The sequence below is a fragment of the Etheostoma spectabile genome, chromosome 17, assembly GCF_008692095.1.
Source record: "Etheostoma spectabile isolate EspeVRDwgs_2016 chromosome 17, UIUC_Espe_1.0, whole genome shotgun sequence".
Taxonomy (NCBI): domain Eukaryota; kingdom Metazoa; phylum Chordata; class Actinopteri; order Perciformes; family Percidae; genus Etheostoma; species Etheostoma spectabile.
Genome location: NC_045749.1, coordinates 19,832,338 through 19,859,603, shown reverse-complemented (window position 1 = coordinate 19,859,603; position 27,266 = coordinate 19,832,338). Strand labels below are relative to the sequence as shown.

Genomic DNA, 27,266 nt, shown 5'->3' with positions numbered 1-27,266 from the left:
GTCACATGGGGGAAAAAACTCATTTTTTCTTTTTCCAACATTAACCAAAAAAGGGCCTTTTACTTTTACTGCACAGAAAAAGTACCAAAAACCACCCAATCACCACCTGTGTCTCGATCAGACATATCCTCACATGTCTCGTCTTGTTATCAGTTAGGTTTTAGATCATCGCCTTACTCAAAATCCAGGCAGGAGTCAGTTTCTGACTGAGGATGGTATGAAAGCTACGCTTTTGCTCGTAAATGTGGTTCCAGAAAACTTGTTCCAATGCTATAAAACATTTAAAAGCTTTAATTAGAAGGGGGTCTATTAAAACCTGGGGAAATCCTCCAAAAAGAGTGGATTTCCCAATGAGAGAATTGTCTTCCAAGAGTTTATTGAAACATTCAGTCAATCGTTTCCAAATGGCTCTGGCTTTTTGAGCCGAGAGAACGATGAGTTCCTCGTTTTGGTTCCTACAGGCGTCATCAAACCGTCACCACGTCAGCATTGCTAACAATTTATTTTCTTGGGGTTTTCTTTTTTCCCGGGCCCACTATTTTTCAAGAATTAAAAGCCCCCCTTTGCTTTCAATAACTTTAAAAGAGCAAATTTTATTTTTTGGGAAAACCACTTTTAAAATAGTTACAGGGAAAAGCAAAAAAGAAAAAAGGAACATTTCATAAGGGCTTTGTTTTTTAGTTTTTTTTTGGGGTTTTTTTTTTTTTTTTTTAGGGCCTTAAAGGTCCTGAAATGGTGTTTTGGATTTTTTAAAAGGGCCTTATGGCCCCCAATACGGATCTGAAGTTTTTTTTTTAGACCTTAGGGCCCCCTAAACGTACTGAAGCTTTTTTATAAGACCTTAGGGTCCCCTAGTACTGATTTGAAGTCTCTTTTTTTTGGCCTTAGTGGTCCCTAAATGATTTTAAGTCTTTTTATATAGACCTTAGTGGCCCCTAATACTGCATTTTTAATCTCTTTTTATGCCCTTTGTGGTCCCTATACTGTATCTGAAGTCTCTTTTATATAGACCTTAGTGGTCCCCTAATACTGTATCTGAAGTATCTTTTATATAGACCTTAGTGGTCCCCTAATACTGTATCTGAAGTCTCTTTTATATAGACCTTAGTTGTCCCCTAATACTGTATCTGAAGTCTCTTTTATATAGACCTTAGTGGTCCCCTAATACTGTATCTGAAGTTTCTTTTATATAGACCTTAGTGGTCCCCTAATACTGTATCTGAAGTCTCTTAGTGGTCCCCTAATACTGTATCTGAAGTCTCTTTTATATAGACCTTAGCGGTCCCCTAATACTGTATCTAAAGTGTCTTTTATGTAGACCTTAGTGGTCCCCTATAACTGTATCTGAAGTCTCTTTGATATAGACCTTTTGCTTGTAAATGTAAATGTGCTGTATTTATATAGCGCTTTTCCAGTCTTAACAACTGCTCAAAGTGCTTTTACATCTACAGGAAACATTTACAATTCACACACATTCATACACTGTGGCCGAGGCTGCCGTACAAGGTGCCACCTGCTCATCAGATAAACACTCACACACATTCACACTCCGATGCGCAGCACCGGGGGCAACTCGGGGTTCAGTGTCTTGCCCAGGGACACTTCGACATGGGACTGCAGGGCAAGGGATCGAACCACCAACCTTCCGATTGGCAGGCAACCGTTCTACCACTGAGCCACAGCCGCCCATTGCCGCCCTTGTTTGAAAGCCATGATGTCTCTCTCTCATGGGTGGGGCCAAATTCTCTGGGCGGTCAAAGCAGAGAAAGGGGAGGTAACCTTACCCCATATGACCTCATAAGAGGCAAGCTTCCAGATCAGCCCATCTGAGCTTTCATTTTCTCAACAGCAGAGCAGGATACCCAGGGCTCGTTTTACATCTATTGACATTTCTGGGATCGGGGGGAACGCATATTAATGTTAAAAAAAACCTAATAAGGTGACATTTTCATGCCATGGGACCTTTAGTTAACACGATAGCTTGAGGACAGGAAAGGGGTGAGAGAGAGAGGGGACAACGTGCCATAAAAAGGACAAAGGACATTAAAAACGTTTCTTCGTCTTCTTCTGTCATTCAAGATTACTGCAAAAGTATTCCAAACTAAACTCAAAATGAAAGTTTCTAGCAGCATAAGGTGATTCATGTTCACATATGACTGTTGTTGACACCTGTGATGCTTTGCGAGCCAAACTGAATTTAAAGTCTGCGTCTCCTTCTGCTCAAAACCCAGATTTTTCTTCACGTCTCCTGAGCCGTTATGAACAGCAGATGCCATAATTTGCAGCAATGAGTGCTGACGAGTCAATCCCGCTTACGTCGACAGGAACCAGATTTGTTTTCAGAGTCAAATTCACACTTGGGTTTGTGGCAAAGAAAAACAAACAGTGGGTGTGATCACACCAGTCAAGTGTGATCCCAAACACGTTGACAAGCTCTAACATCATATTTGAGGGGTCGGGGAGAGGATAGCTCACAATATGTTCTCGTGCCCGTTCCACAGTGTCCGCTGTGAACAAGTCTATAATCTGAACTGTCTGTTTGGATCATCTTGCTCTTGTGTGACCTGAAACTATTTCTCAGTCATATTTTGACGGTTTGCTGCTGTTAATCCAGATGTGCGATTTGGGGATTTGTAAACGCCTTTTCACGCCCTGCATTCTCATAGTTTCTTATTCTCTCTGCCTCTGTTTGTCCCTCTATCACCTCACAGATTTTATTTAGTCAGCGGTGGAGTGCCCCTCATCATCTGCGGGGTCACGGCAGCCGTCAACATAGACAACTATGGCAGCGGGGAGCAAGCGCCGTAGTAAGTCCTAAAATTGCTTCTGCTCTCTATGTTACACACTGTGTCGGTGCTTTTCAAAGGTTGCCTGTGTGTATACAGAAAATGTGGTTAAAAATAAGTGATATTTGCACTGTGTGCAGCATATGCAGGTATGCATGTTAAAGGGTAATTTCCTTTTTTTGTCTCAACCCGGAGCCTGTTTTCCAATGCATTAGTGAGTGAGAACCCTGTAACCAGCAGCAACCAACTGAGCTGCAATGTAATCCCATAGGGCAAATGTGCATAGTCAATTTTATTGTTTTTCATATTTTTATTTTAAGTGTTTTTCAACAACTTATGGAAAGGATCCATACAGAGAAAGACATTTTGTTAAAGAGTTAGATCCTTTTTGTAAAACCAGAAGCAGACATATAATCGCCAAACCCACCAGACTCCATTTAAACTATCAATACTTTTATTTTTGGGTATAGAGCCAGCACATTTCCACATGTAAATGGATAAATTATTCGTTTATTTCAACCAGACCAGAGTGGTAATTGTTGGAACAGTTGAATGAAGAACCAGGGCGGCTTTTAGTTTTATTTTGTCCTTTTCTATCAACTTTGAATAAACTATGTTTTACGAGGATGACATTACTGTTTATTTAAATGGAATCTGGTGGGTTAGGCGAAAGCGATTTCGGGGATGTTTCATGTTATATGAAAATGATCTCACTCTTTAACAGAAAGGTCGATTGAAGGTGAAATGAACTTAAGAATAGAGGGGATGAAAATGAATTGACCATTTAAAGCTGAGGGTTTCATTGGAAACAACTGATAGAGTTTGTATCATTTAGTATTTTAGTTCATGAACATGAATCCTGTTGTATAATGTGTGTTGCAGCTGCTGGATGGCGTGGGAGCCCAGCCTGGGAGCCTTCTTTGGCCCCGTGGCCCTCATCGTCCTGGTGACGTGCGTCTACTTCCTCTGCACCTTCATCCAGCTGCGGCGACGCCCCGACAAGAAGTACGAGCTCAAGCAGCTGACGGAGGAGCAGCAGAGGCTGGCTGCCGTCGACGTGCCGACCCACTGCCACCAGGGAGCCGAGCCCGGAGCCCCGGCTGCCCCGCCCGGTGGGGGCCACTGCCCCGCTGGCTGCCCAGGGGTTCCCATCAACCCCGCCCTACTGGCCAACGAGCACTCCTTCAAGGCTCAGTTGCGAACGGCGGCCTTCACCCTTTTCCTGTTCCTGGCCACCTGGACCTTCGGGGCGCTGGCTGTGTCCCAGGGCCACTTCCTGGACATGATCTTCAGCTGCCTGTACGGTGCCTTCTCCGTCACCCTCGGCCTCTTCATCCTCATCCATCACTGTGCCAAGCGGGATGACGTCTGGCATTGCTGGTGTTCCTGTTGTCCCGGACGACAGGCCAACGCTTGCTCTGGCGCCCAGGCGCCTGCTCAGGCGCGGCCCAAAGTCAACGTGAATGGAGACACCCCCGGGCATGGCCACAGTCACGGCCAGTGCCACCATGACTCGCCGTGTCAGGGTAAAGCACTGACGAGCTGCGGCCACGGCAGTTTAGGTCGCTGTAAACACGCCGCGCTCCCGTCCTCGCATAATCACGTGACGTGTCTGGCACCGGTGATGCCGTGCTGCGCCGCGCTACACAGCCAGCAGCTGATGGAGGAGGAGCCGGCGGCTACACACGTGCTGCTACATGCCGATCCGGAGGGCTACCGGCCGGGGATCCAGTTGCACCCCTGCCTAAAGAGCAGCGCCAGGACTAAAGGCCGTCACTTCAGCCGCCGGGCCGGCGCCGCTGCTTGCGGAGCGGTTGGCGAGAGGGAGTACGCCTATCACATCCCCTCCAGCGTGGACGGAGGGAGCGTGCACAGCTCACACACTGACAGCCCCCACAGCACACACGAGCGTCACGCCCACGTTTGTCCCCACCTGGCCCACGAAGGCCACCAGGAGGGGCATCACACGTGCCACGCTGCAGCAGCTGCGACGCACGCGGCCCTGGCGTGCCATAATCCCTGCCACAGGCACATCTGCTGTGCCAAGGCAGACCTTTTCCCTTCTCTGTGCCCGGCAGAGGCGGGCGACGCAGGCGTTTTCCTGTGCGGCTGCGGCAAAGTTGCCGAACAGGACCCGACGGCAACACACCACCATCTGGAGATGCACGCCCCGCGCAGACAATCCTACCCTCAGAACCCACCCAATCAGAATGGGATTCTAAAGGGGGGGCTGCACGAAGGACTCCTATACACCTCAGACAGCACAGGGAATATACGCACTGGACCCTGGAAGAATGAAACTACTGTGTAGTGTGGGGTGCCCCCTGTCTTGTCCCGCCAAAAATTAACCCTTGCCACCCTTTCTAGAATAAAAAACAAAATGAATTGAACATTTTGAACATCACAATCAGCGTGGGATATTTTTATTTCAATGTCCTCATGTTTTTATGTGTGCCGTTTTACTGTACAGAAATCAGAATGCTCCCTGAAGAGCGTCCATACACAGAACAGAATCTCCTCCATCAAGAAGAATTTATGAAACGTGTGTGACATCATACCATCAGATGTAACTGAAGATATTTCCACTGTTTCATATTACTACATCCCCATCTCTCGCTCTCTCTACATATATATAGAAAATGAATGGTTGTATGTGTGAATATGTGTGTTAGAGCTCAAAGGCAACACGCTGAAAGATTTTTTTTACACTTTGAATCTGATCCAGTACTTAAAACGAACTCTTGGCATCTATGTTTTAGACAACTAAACCAGCAATTGTAGACATCATGAGTGTTTTTGCCATTCAGTCAGGCTACTGTGAACATCTACTAGAGATTTTCTAAATAATATACAAAGATCCTTTCGCTTGGATGGATGCCAGTTGAGTTGTGAAAATTCAAAGCAACAGAAAAAAAGAGAAGTGACATCACATGTAAGCGTCCTCCTCCAGGTTGGTATTGACCCTGCTGTCTGTGCGACGTCTTCACTGTTGTGTTTCTGTTTTTCCGGACAGATGTAAATAGCGGCAGAATCAACAGCAACAGCGTTGGCCATTGTGAATAGAGAGTTGGTGTCATTGAGTCTTTGGATCCAGTCCAATTTTTTATTAACACTGTGCCACATGGAGCCAGGTCTCTCACAGCAAGTTCATTGCAACACCATCGTGCAGTTTTATCCTTTTCAGCGCCGCTCTGCAATCCCACATCATAACATCAGCATATGGTTCTATGTAAAAAATCAAATGTTTTAGGAGAAAAAGTGCGTGAATTTGATTCTAGAAGAAACAACATGCTGCTTTGGGAATCCTGCCTGTGACTCTTATTTTTTACTTTTAAAGGCAGGGTTGTTAACGTTGAAAAGCTCGACAAACTGAAAAGTAGATTTTCCTTTGGAGTTAGGGTTCGTCCGTGAAGAGAACACCTCTCCAAAGCGCCAGACGCCATTGAGCGTGTGCATTTGCCCACTCATGTTACAACAGCAAACTGCAGTCAGAGGGAGGGAGAGAGAGAGAGAGGGAGAAGGAGGGATGAACCCTAACCATAACACCAGATACTGACTGGTTTTCAGACCCCTCCAATACAGTAAAACTGCACATTTTAAGGTGTTCTTTTATTGTGGCCCGCCTGAGGCACACCTGTGCAGTAATCATGCTGTCTAATCAGCATCTTGATCCCACACCTGTGAGGTGGCTAGAGACTCACTAACACAGATTTAGACAGATTTTGTGAACAATATTTGAGAGAAATAAGCCTTTTGTGTACATAGAAACAGTCTTAGATCTTTGAGTTCAGCTCATGAAAAATGGGGACAAAAACAAAAGTGCTGCGTTTATAATTTCGTGTGTCGTGTAAATTGGTAAATGTTACCAATCCTGCCTTTAACCGAACTTAACACAACACTTTGCACCGACCTCACCCACTATTAGCTAAAGCTACAAAATGACACATGGCAAAAAAACAAAACAAAACAAAAAATCAAAAAAGAATCTATTTTTTCATTTGTCTCGTAAAAGCCCCAAAGCATGCATGCCTTGTTGTCCGTAGCGATGTGATATATTTTAACAGCGTCAATGAATGCCCGTCCATGGACGTGTTATTGGCCTCGACTGCTGCGGCTCGCCATGTATCATCTTTTGTCACAGTCTTGGATTAAGCCTATTTCCCAACAAATACGGTTTTTATTTCCCACTGGTGATCTTTAGATTTATTCTAGAATCCCGGCCAGAAAATCGCAAAGCTCATGGTTCTGCTTTGGTAGATAACTCGTGTCAGGAGAGGCCAAGATTGAAGTATGGATTTTTTTTTTGTTACCATGAAGGTCACATTCTTCTCTTTGAACAATTGCCACTGAAAAGAGAGAAGGCAAAACAGCCTCTGTATTGATTCAGAAGCACGTGTTTGTTGTTTTATGAATGATGATATTGAGTATGATGCTCCAGACAAACATACATTTCGTCAGAAAAGCCACATTTTAAAAAGAAAAGGTACACCCAAGCAGCGCATATGATCTCCCAGCATACCTTGCTCTCGCAAAAGCTCCTTCGGCATGCACATCATCTCTTCATCCATGTTGTGCACTCTTGTCTGTGTATGTAGAATCAGTTTCTGCAAATTATTTTATATGAGATTTAAGCTATTTAAGAATAAAATAAGTCTATATGTAAAGAAAGTTGTATGGGGAAAAAAAAGTGACCTCTCAATGTTAATACTCAGTATCTGAGTTTAGAAATATGCTTTTTGTTTTCTAACGCCTTCTTTCTGTTGCAACTTCAGTTGTCTTCATAAAGTATGCAGACTCGCCGTGTGTTGTGAGTTTATCCTGTCATATCAGAAATAGAAAATGCACTACTCATTAATATCGTTTGGCCTGCCAGAACAGAACTTGTCACTTACAGTATGTTTATTAAAGAAATGTTTGTTCAGACAGTGGCAGGAGAACAGAGAAATATTAATGTGATACTCCCTTTATCTAGATGGCAGGCTTTAAATAGCTAAAGGAGGCCCTAGTGGACATCAAAGATGATGCATGAACCTCATAACTTTGCACAGTTATTTCCAGGGTCTGGACAAAATGGGATATTATGTGCCAAACTTTTGAGTTATAAAAACAGTGCCCCCCCCCCCAATTAATCATACAACGCGGGCTCCTTTGAGCCACCGTAGATGCTGGCTGTCCGTGGCCCTGGCTTTACAATTATTGGAAAGGGATTTGTAACAGTATCACAACAAAACATTTGAAATCAGCCTCTCCCTCTGAAGCCACAATAACAACAACAACAACAACACAGGGCTAGGTTAATTGCTGTAAAACATGTCTATTTGCTGGTGGTGTGTCTTCGGAGCAGCCCGAGCTTCTCAGTGTCTGTGAGACAATGTGTTTTTGGCATCAGCGGGCCACCGTAGGCCAACCTCTCTGTTGTCATCAGTCGCAGATGTACTGCCCTAAACAAGCTTGCTAACTTAGTTCTCGGCTCCCCGGACGGCTGCTGGAATATTCACCTGTGGTACTGTGACAAAACCTAAGGCCAGTTTTCACTTTTTTCTACATTGACACAGATTCCAATAAATGTATTTTTTCACCATGCAACGGATGAGAGCATCTTTGCTGTTTGTGTTTGTTGTTTACTATATTGGGGGTCCAAAAAACCGGGAAGTCCAGTTTTGTGGGGTTACCGACGGTGTGGGGCCCAATTGCGGGAAAAGCATTTAACTTCCATGAAAGATAAATTTTAGTGAAGAAAAAGCCAGGTTTTTTTCTTGTCAATTCTCAGTAATGTTTTTCTTCTGACAGCACGATGGAGATTGAGATGCTTAAAAGGGGCCACCACAGGGGAGGGCATTCAAATGTAGGAGGCCTGTGTGTGGGGTGTGTGTGTGTGGTTGTGTGTGTGTTGTTTTGTGGGTTTGGTGTGTGTGTGTGTGTGTGTGTATGAGCACATGACACTAAATGCAAGGCGTCCCCTGTGCACACATCACCAGGAAATGTGGTGTTCCGGCATCAAATTCGCCCAGGTTTGACAGGCCATGAAACGCCGAGTACATTTAATATGCAGCTGGATTCTTTTTTTTCTTTTTTTTTTCTCCTTCCAAGGCCACACGGCCTCCCCCCCCCCCTCCCCTCGGGCCAATCAGATTACTTGTCTGATTGAAAGCCATGTGAAATGTCAGAGCCCATCTCCCCTCCGCCTGCTATGAAAACCCAGACTGACTATGAGTATTGCAGGCCGTCCATTAAAGGTGAGCCAGTGTCTGAAGACAGTATCTCACTGCGTGTGCTGCAGTGCCAAAAGAGTTGCAGTGGTTGATTCTATAGATAATGAATATGATTGCTTTTAATAACATCATTAGGGGTGTCTTTACACGAATGAGTGTGTTTTCGTTTTTCCAGCAAAACGCTGTCACTTTCATCCTTAGCACATCACTAGAGAGTCGGTAGAGCCAAAGCATGCTTCACCATGTGGTGGAAAGACCGCAGGCCACGGCGGTAGGTTGGACCGCGGTGGTTGGTGAAGGGACAAATGGGTCCAGGATGGCATCTGTTTCATTAAAAAATAATTTGGCTTTAGTAGCACAGATGTGTGTTTATGATACAATTAACTGTGTTTCAATTTCCTGTTGTAATAAAATAGGTTTGTAAATAAAGAGTGTGAGCAGAGAGAGAGAGTGGGGGGGCTGAAAAAATACCAGGCTGTTCTCATGTACATATACCTACAAAAAGTGGTGCACTGCGCAGCACATGTACTCGACGTATTTCTTGCTTTATGCACCACAGTGGCTGCTGCAGTATGAAGGCCTTTTCACATAGAGAGGGATTGTCACGCCTCGTGATTCGTTTTCAGTTTGAGGCGAGCGGCCGGTGGGGGGTGCGCGGCCAACCTGACCCTACAGATCTTATTTTTGTGACGCGACTGAAGCAAGGTGTCGCGACGTCATACATCCATGGTTGATGCTCCACGCCCTTGACCGGCAGCTGATTGGACGAATGGACTAAAATAGTTCTCCGAAACATGTTTCTGAAAGCATTTTAAAAGGTCCCATGGCATGAAGATTTAACTTTATGAGGTTATTAACATTAATATGAGTTCCCTCAGCCTGCCTGTGGTCCCCCAGTGGCTAGAAATAGGTGTAAACCAAGCCCTGGGTATCCTGCTCTGCCTTTGAGAAAATCAGACGGGCTGATCTGGAATCTTGCTCCCTATGAGGTCATAAGGGGCAAGGTTACCTCCCCTTTCTCTGCTTTGCCCGCCCAGAGAATTTGGCCCACCCATGAGAGAAAGACATCATGGCTTTCAAATGAGACCACTAAGGTCTGTATAAAAGAGACTTCAGATACAGTATTATGGGACCACTAAGGCCTATATAAAAGCATCCAAAGAGCACCATTTCATGGGACCTTTAAGCGACAAATAGGCCATACAGTTGCTGAACCTGTCTTTATTTGAGATTTGCGTCTACTTCTATTGGACAGGTGCGTCGCATTCAATGGATTCACTAGCATAAAGATTGGCATCGGCCAGCTTTTTGGACATGCAGTATTTTTTCAAATGCAGCGCCGCCTTCCAGCGTTGGGGGTGCGTTCAAGTCGCTTGACGTCACCCATGGGAATGAAGTGGAGCGTGGTGCAACAGAAGCATCGCACGGCCAGGTGGATCAGCGGGTGCAATGCCGTGAAACTGTGGCGTCCGTGCTGGTCACACGCACACACACACACACACACACGCACACACACACACACACACACACACAGCAGGAATTGAACTACACAAGCAACACGCAGTGCAAATCAAGGAACAAGAGACTGATTCTTGCTGTTTGTGAGCTAGAGTCAGCTGTCAACAATAAGAGTCTGTGGTTAGGAAAGACTAGTTTTGCCACTATTTGTTATAAATCAACTTAGGATGATATGATTACTACTATGTTGGGACTGATGTTTTGCCAAACCACAATTATTTTTATTTTAGCTAGTGGTTTTGGGGCCTAAATTTAACTCGTCGTCAAACCCGGTCTCACACCAGTTCGTGAAATGGTCACATTATTTAGATTTATTGATTTGTGTATAGGTTACGTTATTGTTGTTTATTTCACCTACAGGTCACGATTTTCGAACGTGACCATTTCTTAAACTGCCCCGACACTGGGCTGCTCTGGGGGACGCGACAACGGGGAAATCAAACGCCACACGCCGGCCACGACAACGGGTTAGGAAAATGAACGGAAACAAATGACTTCAAAATTTGTAATCAACACACAAAAATAAGGACATTAACATGACCTGTACACGAATCAATAGATCAAATAACGTGATGATTTCCCGAACTGCGTCATCACATGACGGCCACCTTTTGTCGGCAACGCTCAGCTGCAACAGCCTCTGAAAGGGCCGTCACCTGGCGGTGCTCTGGACCCAACTCAAAGCCACCTTTCGTTGGGTAAACACAACTGCAACGGCCTCTAAAAAGGACCACCATGTACCGGGCTCCCTGTAAGCTTTTGTCCGCTAAATTTAACTGTAAAGAACCCTAAACTCAACTGTGGCCAGGGTTCACGTTACTGGCCAGTGGTTGACTGATATCATTGGATATCATACAAATTGGCTTGCGTATGTTTTCCTACTATATGACTTAAACCAAGTTCATTAAATTGCATTGAAAAGTACATAAATTATTTTTCTTCCTGTGGGCATGCATGAGTACTCAGATCTGGAATGACATCATACAGTGTGATCTGAATTTAATGAGGGGTTCATATAATGAATTAGGAGCTGCACATATGATCGAGGGCCTACGTTTTGAGTCTCTTTGTGGCCGATATCTTGACACTTGCTTTTGTCTTTCATTGACAGAGATGGGGGGGGGGGGTTCTTTGAGTGTGTAGATCGACCTGACAGTGTGTGGCATGCAGACGGATTATGTTTTGACACCAGTAGGTACTGTACATGTATGCTTTGTCTTACGTAGTCACATATCAGCTTTAATTTCTTATAGGCCATGTTATCGTGTCTCCAAATGCCTTCAGTGTCCTCTCTTGCTCTCTAACATCTCGCGTGTTTAGCCATTCTCTCTCCACCTAATAACCACGCCTGCTCCAGCCTCGGCAGGACAAGACTTGCGATACGAGCCCGGTGATCGACATGCTAATGCCGTCCTTGACTTAAATAACATGCCCGAGACTGACAGGGGCGCGACAGCGAGGCAGAGCTGCAGAGTGAACGAAGAGAGAGACAGCGGGGGGGGGGGGGGGGGGATTTGGATGGATAGTTTGAGGCTTACGGGAAGAAAGAAACAGAAAGGGTGAGGTGGAGAGATCAAAGAGGAAGAGAAGACAGAAAGAGGTGGGCCAAACTTCTTATTAGATATCATCACTCTGGTTCTTGGAAGCTACATTTTTAATGGGGACTGTGTGTGTTCATGGAGTGTGTTGGGTTGTGTGTATGACTGAATGTGTGTCTAAGGCTACTGCAGGGGTGGAAAATAACTTAGTACAAACTCATGTACAGTACAGAAGAGACTAATTTTACATATGAATATTAAAGGTGAAGGATTTTTTTAACAGTGTTCTGGGGACAGGCAGCTAGCATGTAGTTAGGAGATATTGTTTACAGTATGTTCTGGGGACAGGCAGCTAGCAGAAAGTGATTAGATGTTTTTTACAGTGTGTTCAGGGGACAGGCAGCTAGCAGAAAGTCAGGAGATGTTTTGTACAGTGTGTTCTGGGGACAGGCAGCTAGCAGATGGTGAGGAGACGTTTTTTACAGTGGGTTCAGGGGACAGGCAGCTAGCAAATGGTGAGGAGACGTTTTTTACAGTGTGTTCGGGGACAGGCAGTTAGATTGTGAGAAGATGTTTTTTTAAATTTATTCTGGGAACAGGCAGTTAGCAGATAGTGAGGAGTTGTTTTTTACAGTGTGTTCAGGGGACAGGCAGCTAGCAGATAGTGAGGAGATGTTTTTACAGTGTGTTCTGGGGCCCAGCAGCTAGCAGATAGTGAGAAGATGTAGTTACAGTGTGTTCTGGGGACAGGTAGCTAGCAGATAGTGAGGGATGTTTTTTACAATGGGTTCTGAGGACAGGCAGCTAGCAGATAGTGAGGAGATGTTTTTCACAGCTAGTGTTTCGTGGTTCTGGGGACAGGTAGCTAGCAGGATATGTTTTTTACAGTGTGTTCAGGGGACAGGCAGCTAGCAAATAGTGAGGAGATGTTTTTTTACAGTGTATCCTGGGGACAGGCAGCTAGCAGATAGTGAGGAGATATTTTTACAGTGTGTTCAGGGGACAGGCGGCTAGCAGATAGTGAGGAGAGGTTTTTTACAGTGTGTTCTGGGGACAGGCAGCTAGCAGATAGTGAGGAGACGTTTTTTACAGTGTGTTCTGGGGACAGGCTGCTAGCAGATAGTAAGGATATGTTTTTTACAGCGTATCCTGGGGACAGGCAGCTAGCAGAAAGTGAGGAGATGTTTTTTACAGTTTGTTGAGGGGACAGGCAGCTAGCAGATAGTGAGATGTTTTTTACAGTGTGTTTTGGGGACGGGCAGCTAGCAGATAGTGAGGAGATGTTTACAGTGTGTTCTGGGGACAGGCAGCAAGCAGATAGTGAGGAGATGTTTTTTTACAGTGTGTTCTGGGGACAGGCAGCAAGCAGATAGTGAGGAGATGTTGTTTACAGTGTGCAGCTTGCGGCTAGGTAGATGTTTGCTGTATGTGACAAATGTAGCCTAAAAATACGCATGACATTGCTTAGAGCACCTTTAATTTACTCATTTTTTGGAGTATTACTTTGCCGGTTGTGTAATGTCTTCTCTGGCTCTGAAAGACAAGTCTGAGAAAATGACCCTAATGATGTCATAATGTCATTGAGGTCATCTTGGCTTGAACCTTGGAAGCTTACATTTTATGTGAAGCTGTCCTGCAAACTAGGGGCATGGAATTTAAAGAAAAACACTATTGCATTATAGAAAATGTAGGATTGTGATACTTTTTAAGTCTTTAAACTTTGCAAAGTTACAATAGTAACTCCCTGGGCTATTTTCAGATACCACTTTACTATGATATACTTCCAGCTCACTACATTTTAGCAGTAATATAGGAGTAATATATTTACTCCATTTTAGCAGTAATATATATATATATATATATATAACAGGGGTGGCTGTGGCTCAGTGGTAGAGCGGTTGCCTGCCAATCAGAAGGTTGGTGGTTCGATCCCTGACCCTGCAGTCATTGTCGAAGTGTCCTTGGGCAAGACACTGAACCCCGAGTTGCCCCCGGTGCTGCGCATCGGAGTGTGAATGTGTGTGAATGTTTATCTGATGAGCAGGTGGCACCTTGTACGGCAGCCCCGGCCACAGTGTATGAATGTGTGTGAATGGTGAATGTATCCTGTAGATGTAAAAGCGCTTTGAGCAGTTGTTAAGACTGGAAAAGCGCTATATAAATACAGCACATTTAATATTGCACTTTTTTGCAAATTAGGATTGTACATGCTAAATCTGGTCTAACACATGTTGAAGCATTATAGTATGAACTACCAAACCAAAACATTAAAATAAAAGTTCAAGTTTAACTCCATTAATATGCTGCTTATAATTTAATGCAGGTAATCATGAATTATAATAACTCAATTACATAGCTGATATAATGATATCACACTTTGTACATACTGTATGGCTGTGTCTCAAATCGCGCACTTCTCTTAGTGCACTTACAGAAGTACACTTCGTGCACTACGTACTGTCTTGCATAGTGCGTAAATTTTGACAGAGGAGTGTTGTCTCAAATCGCGCACTTCCATGTGCACTTACCGGAAATGACGATCACATTTCATCCCTTCTTCTTCTGTACAATTAGGAATTTCACCAGGGAGAGCATTCCAGTCTGCTGCTGTGTTTCGCGAAAAATAATTCCTGCTTTGTTTTTGATATTTTAACAAAAATAAATGTGATATATTTATTTGCTCCGTGTCACGCCAGAATGACGACTGCGACCCAGCCGTCATGTCACCCCCCCCCATTAGCTGAAAACAGTACACACAACTGTATCGTAATACTCGTTCTTGTTACTGCACTCTTAATTCATTAATTATACCCATTCTTTGCAGTCCACTCTTTTAAGTATATACTTATGTTTCTGCTCTAAAAATAAGTAAATATTCATTACGTTACTGTTCATTTTAATGCTCAACGGTTTCATGAGGACATCCTTGTTGCCCATAGATAAGACTGTTGTTATGAAGCATTACCCCTTACAACTTACCTAATAGACAAACCATCATTACATCTTTTATATAAGTTGTATTTTTGTTCTAAATGGTCTTCATACAGTGACAATACAATAGTGAAAGCAAAGGTAACAGAATTGACATTTAAATAGACCCATTCCTTTATATTCATTATATGCTTGCTACAGTCATGCAACGTGTAATACAAAAGATAACAAAGTTAAATACTTTTAATATAATTGTATTTAAAAATGTGCTTGTAGTTCTGCAGGCTCCCCCCAGGCCGTAGCTAGTCTGATGGGGATAGGGACCTGAGGGGGGATTCCAGACTCTCCAGGGGATCCTTCTACGGTCTGATGGCCATCGTCGCCCCTAAATGACGGACCTTTATTCCTCGTTTGTCCCTGAAGAGACGGGTTATGCAGGATAATCATCAGGGGGAGGCAGGATATACAGGATCTACATCAGGTGGAGGCAGAAACAGTGGATACGTTTTAACATTACGCTACTGTTAACGTTACTGGCAATCAGCTGATCGCTATTTCGCTGAGCTAACGCTCACGTCGGATTATGTACAACTTGTTAAGATCATACATCTAACACTAAAATCGTCTACAATGGGACAAAAGTTTAACACAAACAACAATATACTACAAAACATGTAACGTTAGCTTATAACTTATTTGCCAATCTGGTTAAACTGCCGCTGTTAGCTAGCTAAGGTTGGCTTGCTAGCACGTCAAATTACGGTACTAATAAACGTTATAATTCGTGGTACAAAAATGATTATCGACTGTAAAATTAACCAAATATATATTTACAAGTGGCTTATATGTATAGCAAAAAGACTCACGTTCAACTTTGTATTGCTCCGTCGGTCTCGCTATCGCGTCTTCGGCCGCCGCTATGAAGTTTTTCAACGGTTGTTAGCTCCGCCCCTTCCGCTACGTAGACAAGATGGCGACCGTTGAGTGTGGAAAGTGTCCATCCATCTACACTTAACTTTGTGACCGGTTTGAGTGCACCATCCGGGTATTTTAAGTACACTTCATTTGACCGCACTTCGACAATGTGAACGCACTATGTACTCAAATAGTTAGTATTTAGTACAGAAGTGCGCGATTTGAGACACAGTCAAGGTGTACAAATGATGATCTTACTTCGACACTTAATTCTATTTTACTATACTTTCCGGGTAGTGACAGGTGTAAACAATCCAATTACTATGGCTGAATTCCATTTAGCTGTTTCAGTGTCATGGTGCTGGCATTGTGTTTGCTGACTCACTGTCATGGCTTACTCGGACACTTTAAAGAGCCATCATTAACGGTCCCATGGTGTAAAAAGTGAGATTTCTAGTTTATCCTTTTTTAATAACAAAGCAGTTTGAAGTGCTATATAAATACTGTGAAAGTATCAAAACGGTCAATCCACAAAGAAATGCACACAGACCATATCCAGCACGCATCTGTGATGTCATAACTATACTATTTGTGCCGCTACAGTGCTAACTGTCAACTGCAATGACAGTACAAAGACTGAGGGTGCAGATGTGGAAGACCCTGAAACATTGACCAATCAGAGCAGACTGGTCTTTTTCGGGAAAGAAACAGGCGCTAAAACAGAGCGTTTCAGACATAGGTATATTCAGACATCCAGAATGAGAAAAAAAAGGTGTTTTATGAATGTTAAAACATGCAAACACGGTCTAGTAGAAACCCAAAATACAAGTATAAACCTAAAAATGAGCATGAAATGGGACCTGTAGTTATTAGGCTACTAACACCAGTTTTGGCGTACATGTTTGCCAAAAATTGTCCATTTGCACATCCAGCCACCATCTAACAACATTACTTCTCATTTGGAGTCATGTTTCTAGCCACCTCATGAATGTAATTCCAATATCCACTCTTTTTATTTTGGTCTCCACCAGCCCTTTGAAAAAAATATTGGGTTGTTTAACTTGCTAGAGTCCATTATCTTTCACTTACTAAAAATGTGTGTGCTGTCGGGAGAAACAAAAGACTGCCCCTTTCAACCATACCCATGGCTGATATAAGAACTACATATTTATCGCAACGTTGTGACGAAAAGAGAGCTGAGCCAGAAGGCAAAGTTCTCGAACAGTTTTTGTTCCTACCCTCACATGTGGATATGAAGGCTGGGTCATTACCAAGAGAACAAGATCCAGATAGAACCAATCCGAAATGGATTTCCTCCGGAGGGAGACTGGCCCTTACAGACACACGTGAGGAGCTCGGAGTAGAGCCGCTGCTCCTTTATGTTGAAAGGAGCCAGTTGAGGAGGTGGGAGGTGTTCCAGGCACGTCCAGCTGGGAGGAGGCCTTGGGGAAGACCCAGGACTAGGTGGAGGGATTATATATCTCCAACCTGGCCTGGGAACACCTCAGGAACCCCCAGTCGGGGCTGGTTAATGTGGCTCAGGAAAGGGAAGTTTGGGGTCCCCTGCTGGAGCTGCTGCCCCCGCGACCCAACACCGGATGAGCGGATGAAGATGGATGGATGATTAGTGAAGCTTTACTTAAACGATCTGAACACTTCCACCACTTACGCTAGTGATGATGCACTCATGGTGAATCAGAGATGGAGTGCTCGAGTCCTAGACTTAGACTCAAATTAGACTCAAAACAGTTTTCTTGACTTGTGACTCAACTCGGACTCGCTCAATAATGTCTTGGACTCGGACTCGAGGAGTTATGAAATCGTGATAGAGCATTAATGAAATATGACTCGGAAGTTGGATCAAGTTTCTGACTGTTTTTATGTCTAGTAGGCAGAGATGGTCGTCAATGCCTGTTACGCATAAAAGTACTCAGAAATCTCATCCAACTTCAGGTCCTGGATTTGGACACGATTCCTGGACTCTGACTCAAGTCCCTATCAATTCAATTTCAATTTTATTTATAGTATCAATTCATAACAAGCGTTATCTTGAGACACTTTACAGATAGAGTAGGTCTAGACCACACTCCATAATTTACAAGGACCCAACAGTTCTAGTAGTTTCCATTCAAGTTGCTATTGTCTGGACTCGTGACTGAACTCTAACTCAAACTCAGGTAATGGTGACTCGTTTGGGCTCGACTCAGACTCTTCTTTGGTGACTCGACTACTACTCTGAGTGACGCAGTTGATGGTGACGTGTACGCCTCCAAAGCATGTTGCTCTGTCATCAACCACATTCCCTCAGAAGATCTAGCCCGCTTTTCCCTTCTTATACTGAGTTGTACTGTAGTTGTTTGCCTGGCGGGCGGTGCACAGGGGCTCCTGACATGGGAAAACAATAACAGCTCTATTGGTTTCTTTGTTTGTCATAGCTGTGTTTCGCATCAGTGTAAGTCTCCCTCTGCAGAGGTTGCCTTCCAGCCAATTGCTGCTATCTCTCAGCTTCCCTCGAGAAGAGCTCTGAAGACTATCATCGCCTGTCAAAGCACATGAAAGCAACGAACAAAAAAACTCCAGCCTATTTTACCAAGCTCAGCCCCATTCTGCTATTTCACAGTGGCTTACTGTCAACACAGCCGCACCTGATTTCCATTCTATGATGTGACAATCCGAAGTAGCTTCTCATTCTGGCAAAAAGACTTTGACGTCTCGGTGAGTGACACATCTGAATATTTCCTTGAACTTGTTTTCTTGTCACAGCCAATGGCCCCTGCTGCGCTGCTGAATTTCTTAATGCATCAAATCCTTTGTGAGTGTTGCGATGCATGCCAAAGACTAAGTCAGGTAAGTGTGAATATTACTGCTCTCACTCTAACTGAAAGCTGTGTTTTGGGTTCCGGGGTGACGGTCATGCGTCTCCACTCCCCTTCCCCCGCAGGCCCTCGTCGTTATTTATAGCTTTCTCAAATGGTGACGCAACGCGGTACAAAAGACATGAAGCAAAGAAAGCATGATGGTTTTAATACGACAATCCAGTGGATTATGGTGGCCTAAAAGAGGCTGCAGTCTGGAACATCAAGGCGCGGACATGACAGCCAGGTAGGCAGGGCTTCAGCCGGCCAGCTCCCCTTCCCCTCCTATCCCCCTCTTCCTCCCTCCTTTAGCAGAGAGAGAGCCGGACAGCTGGGGACAACATGGTGGGCAAAGGACCAGGGCGCAGGGAGGAGAGTTGAGAGGATAGGGAGGGAGGGGTGAGGCCGGGAGATTAGGCTACAGGAGCTGTTTGTTATGGGTGTGTTGAAGCCTACACAGCTGCCAATAACTGGTGTTCACCTCCACCAGTCAAAGGTTATTAAACAAGTCAAACATGAACTGAATACATGAATATATAATAGTGTCCCTAATTCAAATCTATTGTCAAAAGCTGTATTATTTTCCATTAACCCCTTGCTTAAAGAGAGAGCACTTATTTAATGTTTCTTTCAAGACCCTATATTATGCTGTTTTTCATTTTTCCCATGTTTTACTGTGCTGTATAGGTTTTTGTGTATGTATAAAGTAAAAAAAAAAAACCACATTTCAATCCAAATAGAGCTTTTTCTCCCACAGACATCACTGCTGAAAATGCCTAACGCACGTTCCTGGTTAAAATTGAGAATGCCATTGTTTGAATTTGGGTTGACCAATCACAGTGTGGGCCAGCTGTCCAATCAGAGCCGACTGGGCTTTTCGGGAAGGAGGGCCAAGACCTCAGACTGAGTGTTTCAAGCAATGGAGCTGCAGCAATGGGCAGTACTAAGAGAACCATAATGGGCCCCATCTTGCATCCAGTGCACCGCAAGTGTCTTTGCTTGTTTAAGACCAACGCAGTTGTTAATGTCCCATCTAGTGTCTACGTTGTTTAAATAGCAAATGCACCTGCGCCCATTGTTGCGCCCATGGGTGTGCTGGTCTCACAGGGGGGTGTGTTCAGGTGAATTATTGGCATATTGTTATCTAGAGGCAATGGGGAATGATCAAGGTTTTTGATTGACCAACAAAAACCTGGTCTAAAGCGTCTAAAGTCAATAGCGCAAGACTCATTGTTATTTTAACAGAGCATTAGTAGGCTAATGCACAGCATGTGCACACTAAGCTTGTTACACACACACACACACACACACACACACACACACACACACACACACACACTGGGAAGCGCAGCAGCACACACGCAAAAAATTACAAATAAAAATATTAAGGTGCAAATCTGCCATCATAATAGCAATGCACCAAGGTATAAATGGACCCGGCTTTTAAAGGGAATGGGAGTTGACGCTCTGATTGGTTTATTGCATGTTACGCCCCAAACAAACTAGCAAAAGTGGATTTGGGCACCCCCTAAACCCACCTTCGCCATTAGACCCCAAGAGTACAAAACTAATGCTGAAAAAGAGTATAATACAGGCTCTTTAACTTCTAATCAGTTCATGTACACCAGACAATCTTCAAAAAGTATAAAATATACTGCTCTTTGTCGGTTTCTGGCCTCCATATCGAAAAATCTTTAAGACCCTTATTTTGGGAAAACCAACTTTACAAGCAGTGTCATTGAACAGTTAAGGCACCACCCATGAACCGCAACGTCCAGCGGGGGCCTTCATTGCACGCCATTCCCCATCTCTCATTCCCTCTACTACTGTTACGGGAATAAAATGCCAAATTGTAGTCTTAATAAGAGTGGTACTCTGAATTTGAAAACATATTGGGTGAAATATGAGCCATGATGCTTTCAGAGCTCCTCAGGGTTTTCCTCTCCGTGTGTTGGAAATCAAGTCCTTAGTTAAATAAATGCGGTGAGTGGGGAAGACCATTCACCCAATATGTAATAACAGACTGTTAGCTGGTAGTGGTTTCAAATGTCAGCAAGGCAAACACATTGAGTCCAGTCCAGTCTTTGCTGTCAGACTCTTTTCTGCTCTCTATACAGGAACGCCATCTAGTGGTTAAAGTTGGTAACTCAGGGTTGTGGGTGTTAGTGAATGGCCTTCATTTACAAGATGTGTAAATTTGAGGTCAACAGACAGATTAATGCATGAGCTGGGTTCCTTTTTGTGGTTGGAGAAGGATTTTCTGCATAGAGACGGAAAGAGAAACTCATCATAAACCACAAAAAGTGGCTCAGTGGTAGAGTGGTCCCCTGCCAATCCCTGGCCCTGTAGTCCCATGTGGAAGTCTCCTTGGGCAAGACACTGAGAACCCTGAGTTTTCCCCAATGTGGACATTATATGTAGCCTACATAAGAACTGTCCATTTACATAAGAGATGGTATGTGCTACTGCAGTCGCCAGACAAAAAAAAAACATCAAAATGCAAAGGATTGAAGTCAAAACATGACTCTATTTGAAATTTCCACATGAATGTAAGTGTAATTGGGGTTCACTGTCTTCTCGGGGAAAGAATATTGTCTTTGCATAGCAGAAACACTGGGGCCTTGATGTAGGCCCTCGAAATCGCGCCCGGCTCATGCCTCGAAAGGCCAATTTAATCCAATTTTATTAGGTAAAAAAGATCAGCCAGCCGAAGTAATTAAGTGTTCAGTCGGAGGTGGAAAAAAGAAAAGGACCTCGGCTGATCTCAACCCCCCCCAGCCGAATGCAAATGAATGCAGGGATACACTCTGAATCTCTTCCTGTCAAGAATACATTTATGAACCCATGCTGAGTTCATAAATGTTTCTGTCTGTGAGGCTTGATAATATGCATGTTTTTTTCCTCTCCCTGACTTTTATGTCCGACCGCTTCTACCCTCACAGACACACATGCATTTGGGCACAACACCATGTAAATGGACTGTTCTTCCATATCTTTTCTAGTCTTAACGACTACTCAAAGCGCTTTTACATAGTACGGGAACCACACACATTTACACTCCGATGGCATCGGGGGGCAACTCACGGTTCAGTGTCTTGTCCAAGGACCCTTCGACATATATTTGCAGGGCCAGGCATCGAACCACCAACCTTCCAATTGGCATACAATGCTGCTCGCATACAGCTGCATGACAGAATTCCAATGCAGTCATTAATCCACTTTGCTGTAGTTTTTTTTTTAAATTACATGTATTGCTCCACCTACATTTTACATTTTTTAAATTTTTGACTTTTGATATTTTATAATCTTAACTTATATTTTGTGTAAACACTGTAAAGGGGTTGCTTCAATCTCATTGCACAGGTACTGTGTACTTGTGTATAATGACAATAAAGGCATTCTATTTTATTCTATGTATTGCAGTAAATATGGCGGATATAGGACTAATCAATGTGGTCTTCAATACGTTGACTATGCAATGACTATGTAACATTTTTGTTAATGATGATAATTAATGTTGAGGGCGCTAACTTTAGCATCATATCATCAAGACTGCAAAGCAAGTATAGTTAATCAAATTAAAAAGAAAGCAAGGAAGAAAGTGTTGTTAATAAAGTACATTTTTTTTTTTTTTACACTCCCTACCCCGCTTCTTCTCAACCAGCATACTGTTGCCTTAGAAAGATGGAGTCAGTGAGTTAGCTGTTTGCTTTAACGTTTTTATCCTATATTTGTTTACATCGGCACTATTAAGGTATGCCAAATTAGCTATTAACAGTTTGTTTGTAAAGTACCAATCTGTGTACAAGCAACTGTCACTGGATTAATTTGATACTTAGATACACCTAAAATAATGTGGATTCTGAAGTTCTGGAGTCATAAGGACTTTTTTTTCTATGAGTTCTCAGCAGACTTATTGATGTTTATTTACAAGGGACATGTATCTATGTCAAATGAATCTGAATTAAGACTTATACTTCTCTTTATTAATCTTTTTGGGATGACTCCCGCAAGGAAATTGAAATTTCCAGCATCAGTTTAGCAAGAAGAATACAGTACAAAAAAAAAAAGAAAAAACAGTATAAAGATAACAGTAATAATCATAATAATAATATTTTTGTGTAGTCTATAATGTGTTTTTGAATTTGACTTATGACTGCGAGAGTATTTGCAAATTACTGGCCAAACTACAATCCCTAACGTCCCATTGTTTTTAGAACACATCTGAAGGCACCTGCCCCTTTACCTTTGCCTCAGTGTCTCGTTTTTCTAATGCGTTTCTTTTGATTTTTTAATTTTTTGTTATTTACCCTTTATTTATTCAGTCAGTTGTCCCAAGCCCTGGGTTATGGGAGGGCCCAGGAAGCACCCTCTAATCTTTAATTCATCTGCTGGGGGGGCCTTTGGAGATGGGGACGAGCAAGACATACGGCGGCCCAGCTGACAAGCACTTTTGTAATATTTGAGTTCTGTTGACACTAGCTTGAGAAGGAAAATAAAGATGGGTATGAAGCAATTTCTGATGCAGATTAGGGTCAATTTATTGAACAATCATATCATTTAGAGGCCGAATTGGAGTATAGTGAGTATAATGCTAATGTAGCTCAGAGGAAATGAGCATGACAGCATTAAGAACCGTACTACAGTAATACATTCATCATGGGCAGAAATTTCGTACCCACCACTTTTTTTTGAAAACCTCAAGCTCAATTTAGTTGTAAAAAAATGAAGTTCATAACACATATACTTCTTGAGGAAGAGATGCCAACAAAAGCGCAAAAAAGCTACAGGACAGCGTCTTTGAAGCGATAAACTTTGCGAAAGAGAAAAAAAATGAAGTGTCATTTTACCCAGCACTTCTGAAAAGGCACTTCCGAACGCTTCTCTGTCCCCAGCACATTTCAAACCAAATGGACGCCCATGACATTTAGGACTATTGAGTGCACACAGTGATGTTGCAATGATCACAGGACAGTGGCTGATTTGTTATTACTGTGCTGACTAATTGGTGCCAGTCATTGAACAGCCTTCAGAGGACTATAATACAGTACAGTAGGCTAAATGAAGATCAAATATACTAAGCTAGGTTTACAGCAAACAACATTCTCATGAACGGGGTTTTAATTCAATTTTCTTTATCGTATCAAATCATAACAGTTATCTAAAGAAAAAGTGTGAATGTGTAGTGTCGAAAGATCAGAAAGTCGCGCAAAGACGGTCGTTAAGTAGATAGATAGATAGATAGATAGATAGATAGATAGATAGATAGATAGATATTGATCCCGAAAAATATGGGAAATTACAGTGTTACAGCAGCACACAAAATATACATACATACAATATACATGAAATAATAATAATAACAAAATATAAGAACAAATATTTAAATATATACAAGATGGGAAAAAACAAAATGTGCAAATGTTTAAGTATAAGTATGCTAAAATGTAAATGAACCAATCGTGCCGGTTGCCCTTATTGCAATACTGTGGTGTCTCAGAGTCTCATCTACCCCCCAGGATGATGTGTTGAAGAGTTTTATTGTCTGTGGTAGGAATGATTTCCTGTAGCGGTCCGTGCGGCATTTAAACTGTCGGAGCCTCTTTGAGAAGCTGCTCCTCTGTTGGACCAGTGTAGGGTGGAGAGGGTGGTCAGGGTTAGACACGAAAGGCAGCGCTAGATCGGCTTAATTAGTGTGAAGAAGAGTCCAAGGAGACGAAAGCTAACGTCTCTAAAAATAGAGTCGTGAAGGGTACTGACACTGAGGGTGATCACGAAAGGCAGCACTAACATGGACTAACTAGTGTGAAGCTAGTCTCAAGTGGGTTGGGGTTTTATCGGTCTTAATGTTTTTATTTTTAAACTGTTCATACTTGTGTTTTATCTGTGTTGTTTTTTTTTAAACTGATTTTGTGTAAAGCACTTTGAATTGCCCTGTTGAAATGTGCTCTACAAATAAAGCTGCCTTGCCTGGCCTTATCTCAAGACACTTTACAGATAGAGCAGGTCTAGACCACTCTATAATTTACAAGAACCCAACAAACAGTTGCGAGGAAAAACGTCCTTTTAGGTAGAAACCTGGGACAGACCCAGGTTCTTGGTAGGTGGTTGGGGTTTAAATGAATAGTGGCAATACCAGTCACAATAAAAGATAATGGAACAGTGAATAGAAATGGTTTGTATGATATCTTCCAAAATCATATGCGTAAGAATTCATATATCATCCATTTTTAGGCCTTTACGTGACAGGACAGCTGAAGACATGAAAGGGGAGGGAGAAGAGGAACAACATGCGGCAAAAAAAAAATGTTTTGAAAATGACCGTTATGACCCAAAGTAGTCTAGGGGTGGAGGATGCAAACAGCTTAAAATAATGAACTCGGGGCAGAAAACAAATGTTATATAAGACAAATTTATTGTGCCCCCACAACACAAAGCAACTTAAAACAATCTTCAAAAGGAAGCCGAACATAGACACAGGTATCACAAGTTTAGTCCAGAGCAGGTCCCAGAGCAGGTCCCTACACTGGCTTCCACAGAAGCCTGTCTTCTGCAAACAGCAGAAGAGGTACTGTAGGTGAAAATAATTTTGTAACTTAGGAAAACTGACATTTAAATCACCTAGTTCTAGGGTAAACCAGCAAACGTTACAAATATACTATACATCCTCACTCATTTCCACAGCTGTTCTTTGGATTTTCAGCAGATGAGTTTCACTGACAGAGCTTCAAAGCTTTTGATTCTACTGGTAGACATCTGAAATGTGATGTAAAAGATTATGTGGGAATCAATATTAACATATTCCTTGCAAAAAATCAATACAACATGCTACTAAATGTGATTTTCTTTGTACCTGCATACCTCAGCATGCCAAAGTCTGAAATTCTTCCAGGAGCTTCCCCACTGAGACACCACCCTGTCTTCCACTTTTACAGGGCCATACTGGAACTGTCCACTCGTGGAACTTTTGACACTTGGCAGGGTTTTTTTCTGCGGCACATCTGCCGGTTTTCACCATTCCCCACGGGCTGACAACTGTTCACAGGCTTGACCTTCCAGCCTCGTCATGGTTCTGCTCCGTAACAATACTGTCCAGACTGTATAGGTCAGCCAGCCTGGGGTCCACACAGGATCCCAATCATGGGTCACAGCCCTCTTTTCTTTTGGTGTGCTTTTGTGTCTGCAAATTTTCTATTGTAGGCCTACATTTTGTTTTTGTATGAATATTTAAAGGGGAATTATCCCTTTAGCTGGTTTAGTGCGCAGGGCAACCTTTAACCCTTATGGTGTCTTCCCATGGACAAGGAAACTTTTTGTTTTTCTGGGTCAAAATTTAAAATTAAAACTTTACATTCATTCTGTTTTGGTTGTCTTTTTTGACACTTGTGTCCCTTTTCCTAATGCACTTTTCCCACTGTTTTTTTTTATTTTTTTTGCACCTGACGTCCAAAATACATTGATAAAAAATGATTATGTCTCAAAAAAGACTTAACTGTGTACTATTGTGTAATATGAACTATCTGAAAACAATATTGACTTAGAATCTCAATATAGTGAACTAATATCTGAAATATTGACTAAGTTTCTTAATATATTGACTTAATATCTCAAGATATTAACTTAATATCTTAATATGTTGCCTCAGTATCTCAAAATATCAAATTAGTACCTCAAAATATTTACTAACAATCTCAAAATAATAAGATACTTTAAAAAATTGACTTTTACAAATTAATTACTTAACATCTCTATATATTGACTTAATATCGGAAAATATTGACTTAGTATCTCAATATCTTGACTTTATATCTCATAATATTGACTTTATATCTCAAATATTGACTTAGTATCTCTGAATATTGACAAAGAATGTCAAAGTAATGATAAACTTTAAAATGTTGACTTAGAATCTCAAAATATATCTCTATATACAGTGGGGTTCAAAGGTTTGGGTACCCCAGGAAAAAATTTGTATTAATGTGCATAAAGAAGCCAAGAAAAGATGTAAAAATCTCCAAAAGGCATCAAACGACAGATTAGACATTTGTATAATATGTCACAAAAAGTTAGATCTTATTTCCATCATTTACACTTTCTAAATAACAGAAAACTAAAAAATGGCGTCTGCAAATGTTTGGGCACCCTGCAGAGTTTCTAGCATGCACCCCCCCTTTGGAAAGCTGAGACCGTGTCATGGGCATTCTCTGTTCAGAATGTAATTACAAAATGGCCGTTATCAGGAACAGTGGAAGTTAAAGCAAGATTTGGAAGACCAAGAAACATATCAGACAGAACAGCTTGCAGGATTGTAAAAAAAAAAACAAGTCCAAACCCACGTTTGACTGCACGATCCATCCAGAAAGACCTGGCAGACACTGGAGTTGTGGTACACCATTCCTCTATAAAGAGATACTCGTACAAATATGGTCTTCATGGAAGAGTCATCAGAAGAAAACCTCTTCTACGTCCTCACCACAAAAATCAATTCAATTCAATTCAATTCAATTTTAT

The 27,266-nt window shown here is 42.6% G+C and overlaps 1 protein-coding gene and 1 long non-coding RNA gene across 4 annotated transcripts in view; one reads left to right on the top strand and one right to left on the bottom strand.

The window, feature by feature from the left end:
- Positions 1-7,465, top strand: part of adgra1b (adhesion G protein-coupled receptor A1b) — a 211,245-nt gene extending 203,780 nt beyond the window's left edge. For all 3 annotated transcript variants that reach the window (XM_032541028.1, XM_032541026.1, XM_032541029.1), the window contains 2 exons: positions 2,712-2,807; positions 3,669-7,465. In XM_032541028.1, the coding sequence (XP_032396919.1) occupies positions 2,712-2,807; positions 3,669-5,097 (1,525 nt within the window). In that variant the 3' untranslated portion in view covers positions 5,098-7,465. The remainder of the gene's footprint in view (positions 1-2,711; positions 2,808-3,668) is intronic.
- LOC116705155 (uncharacterized) lies at positions 1,508-21,916 on the bottom strand. Its single transcript, XR_004335865.1, has 3 exons — positions 21,799-21,916; positions 20,360-20,361; positions 1,508-1,531 (listed from the first exon to the last, which is right to left on the bottom strand). It is a non-coding gene; the product is annotated as an uncharacterized LOC116705155 (long non-coding RNA).
- Positions 21,917-27,266: the final 5,350 nt, after the last annotated feature.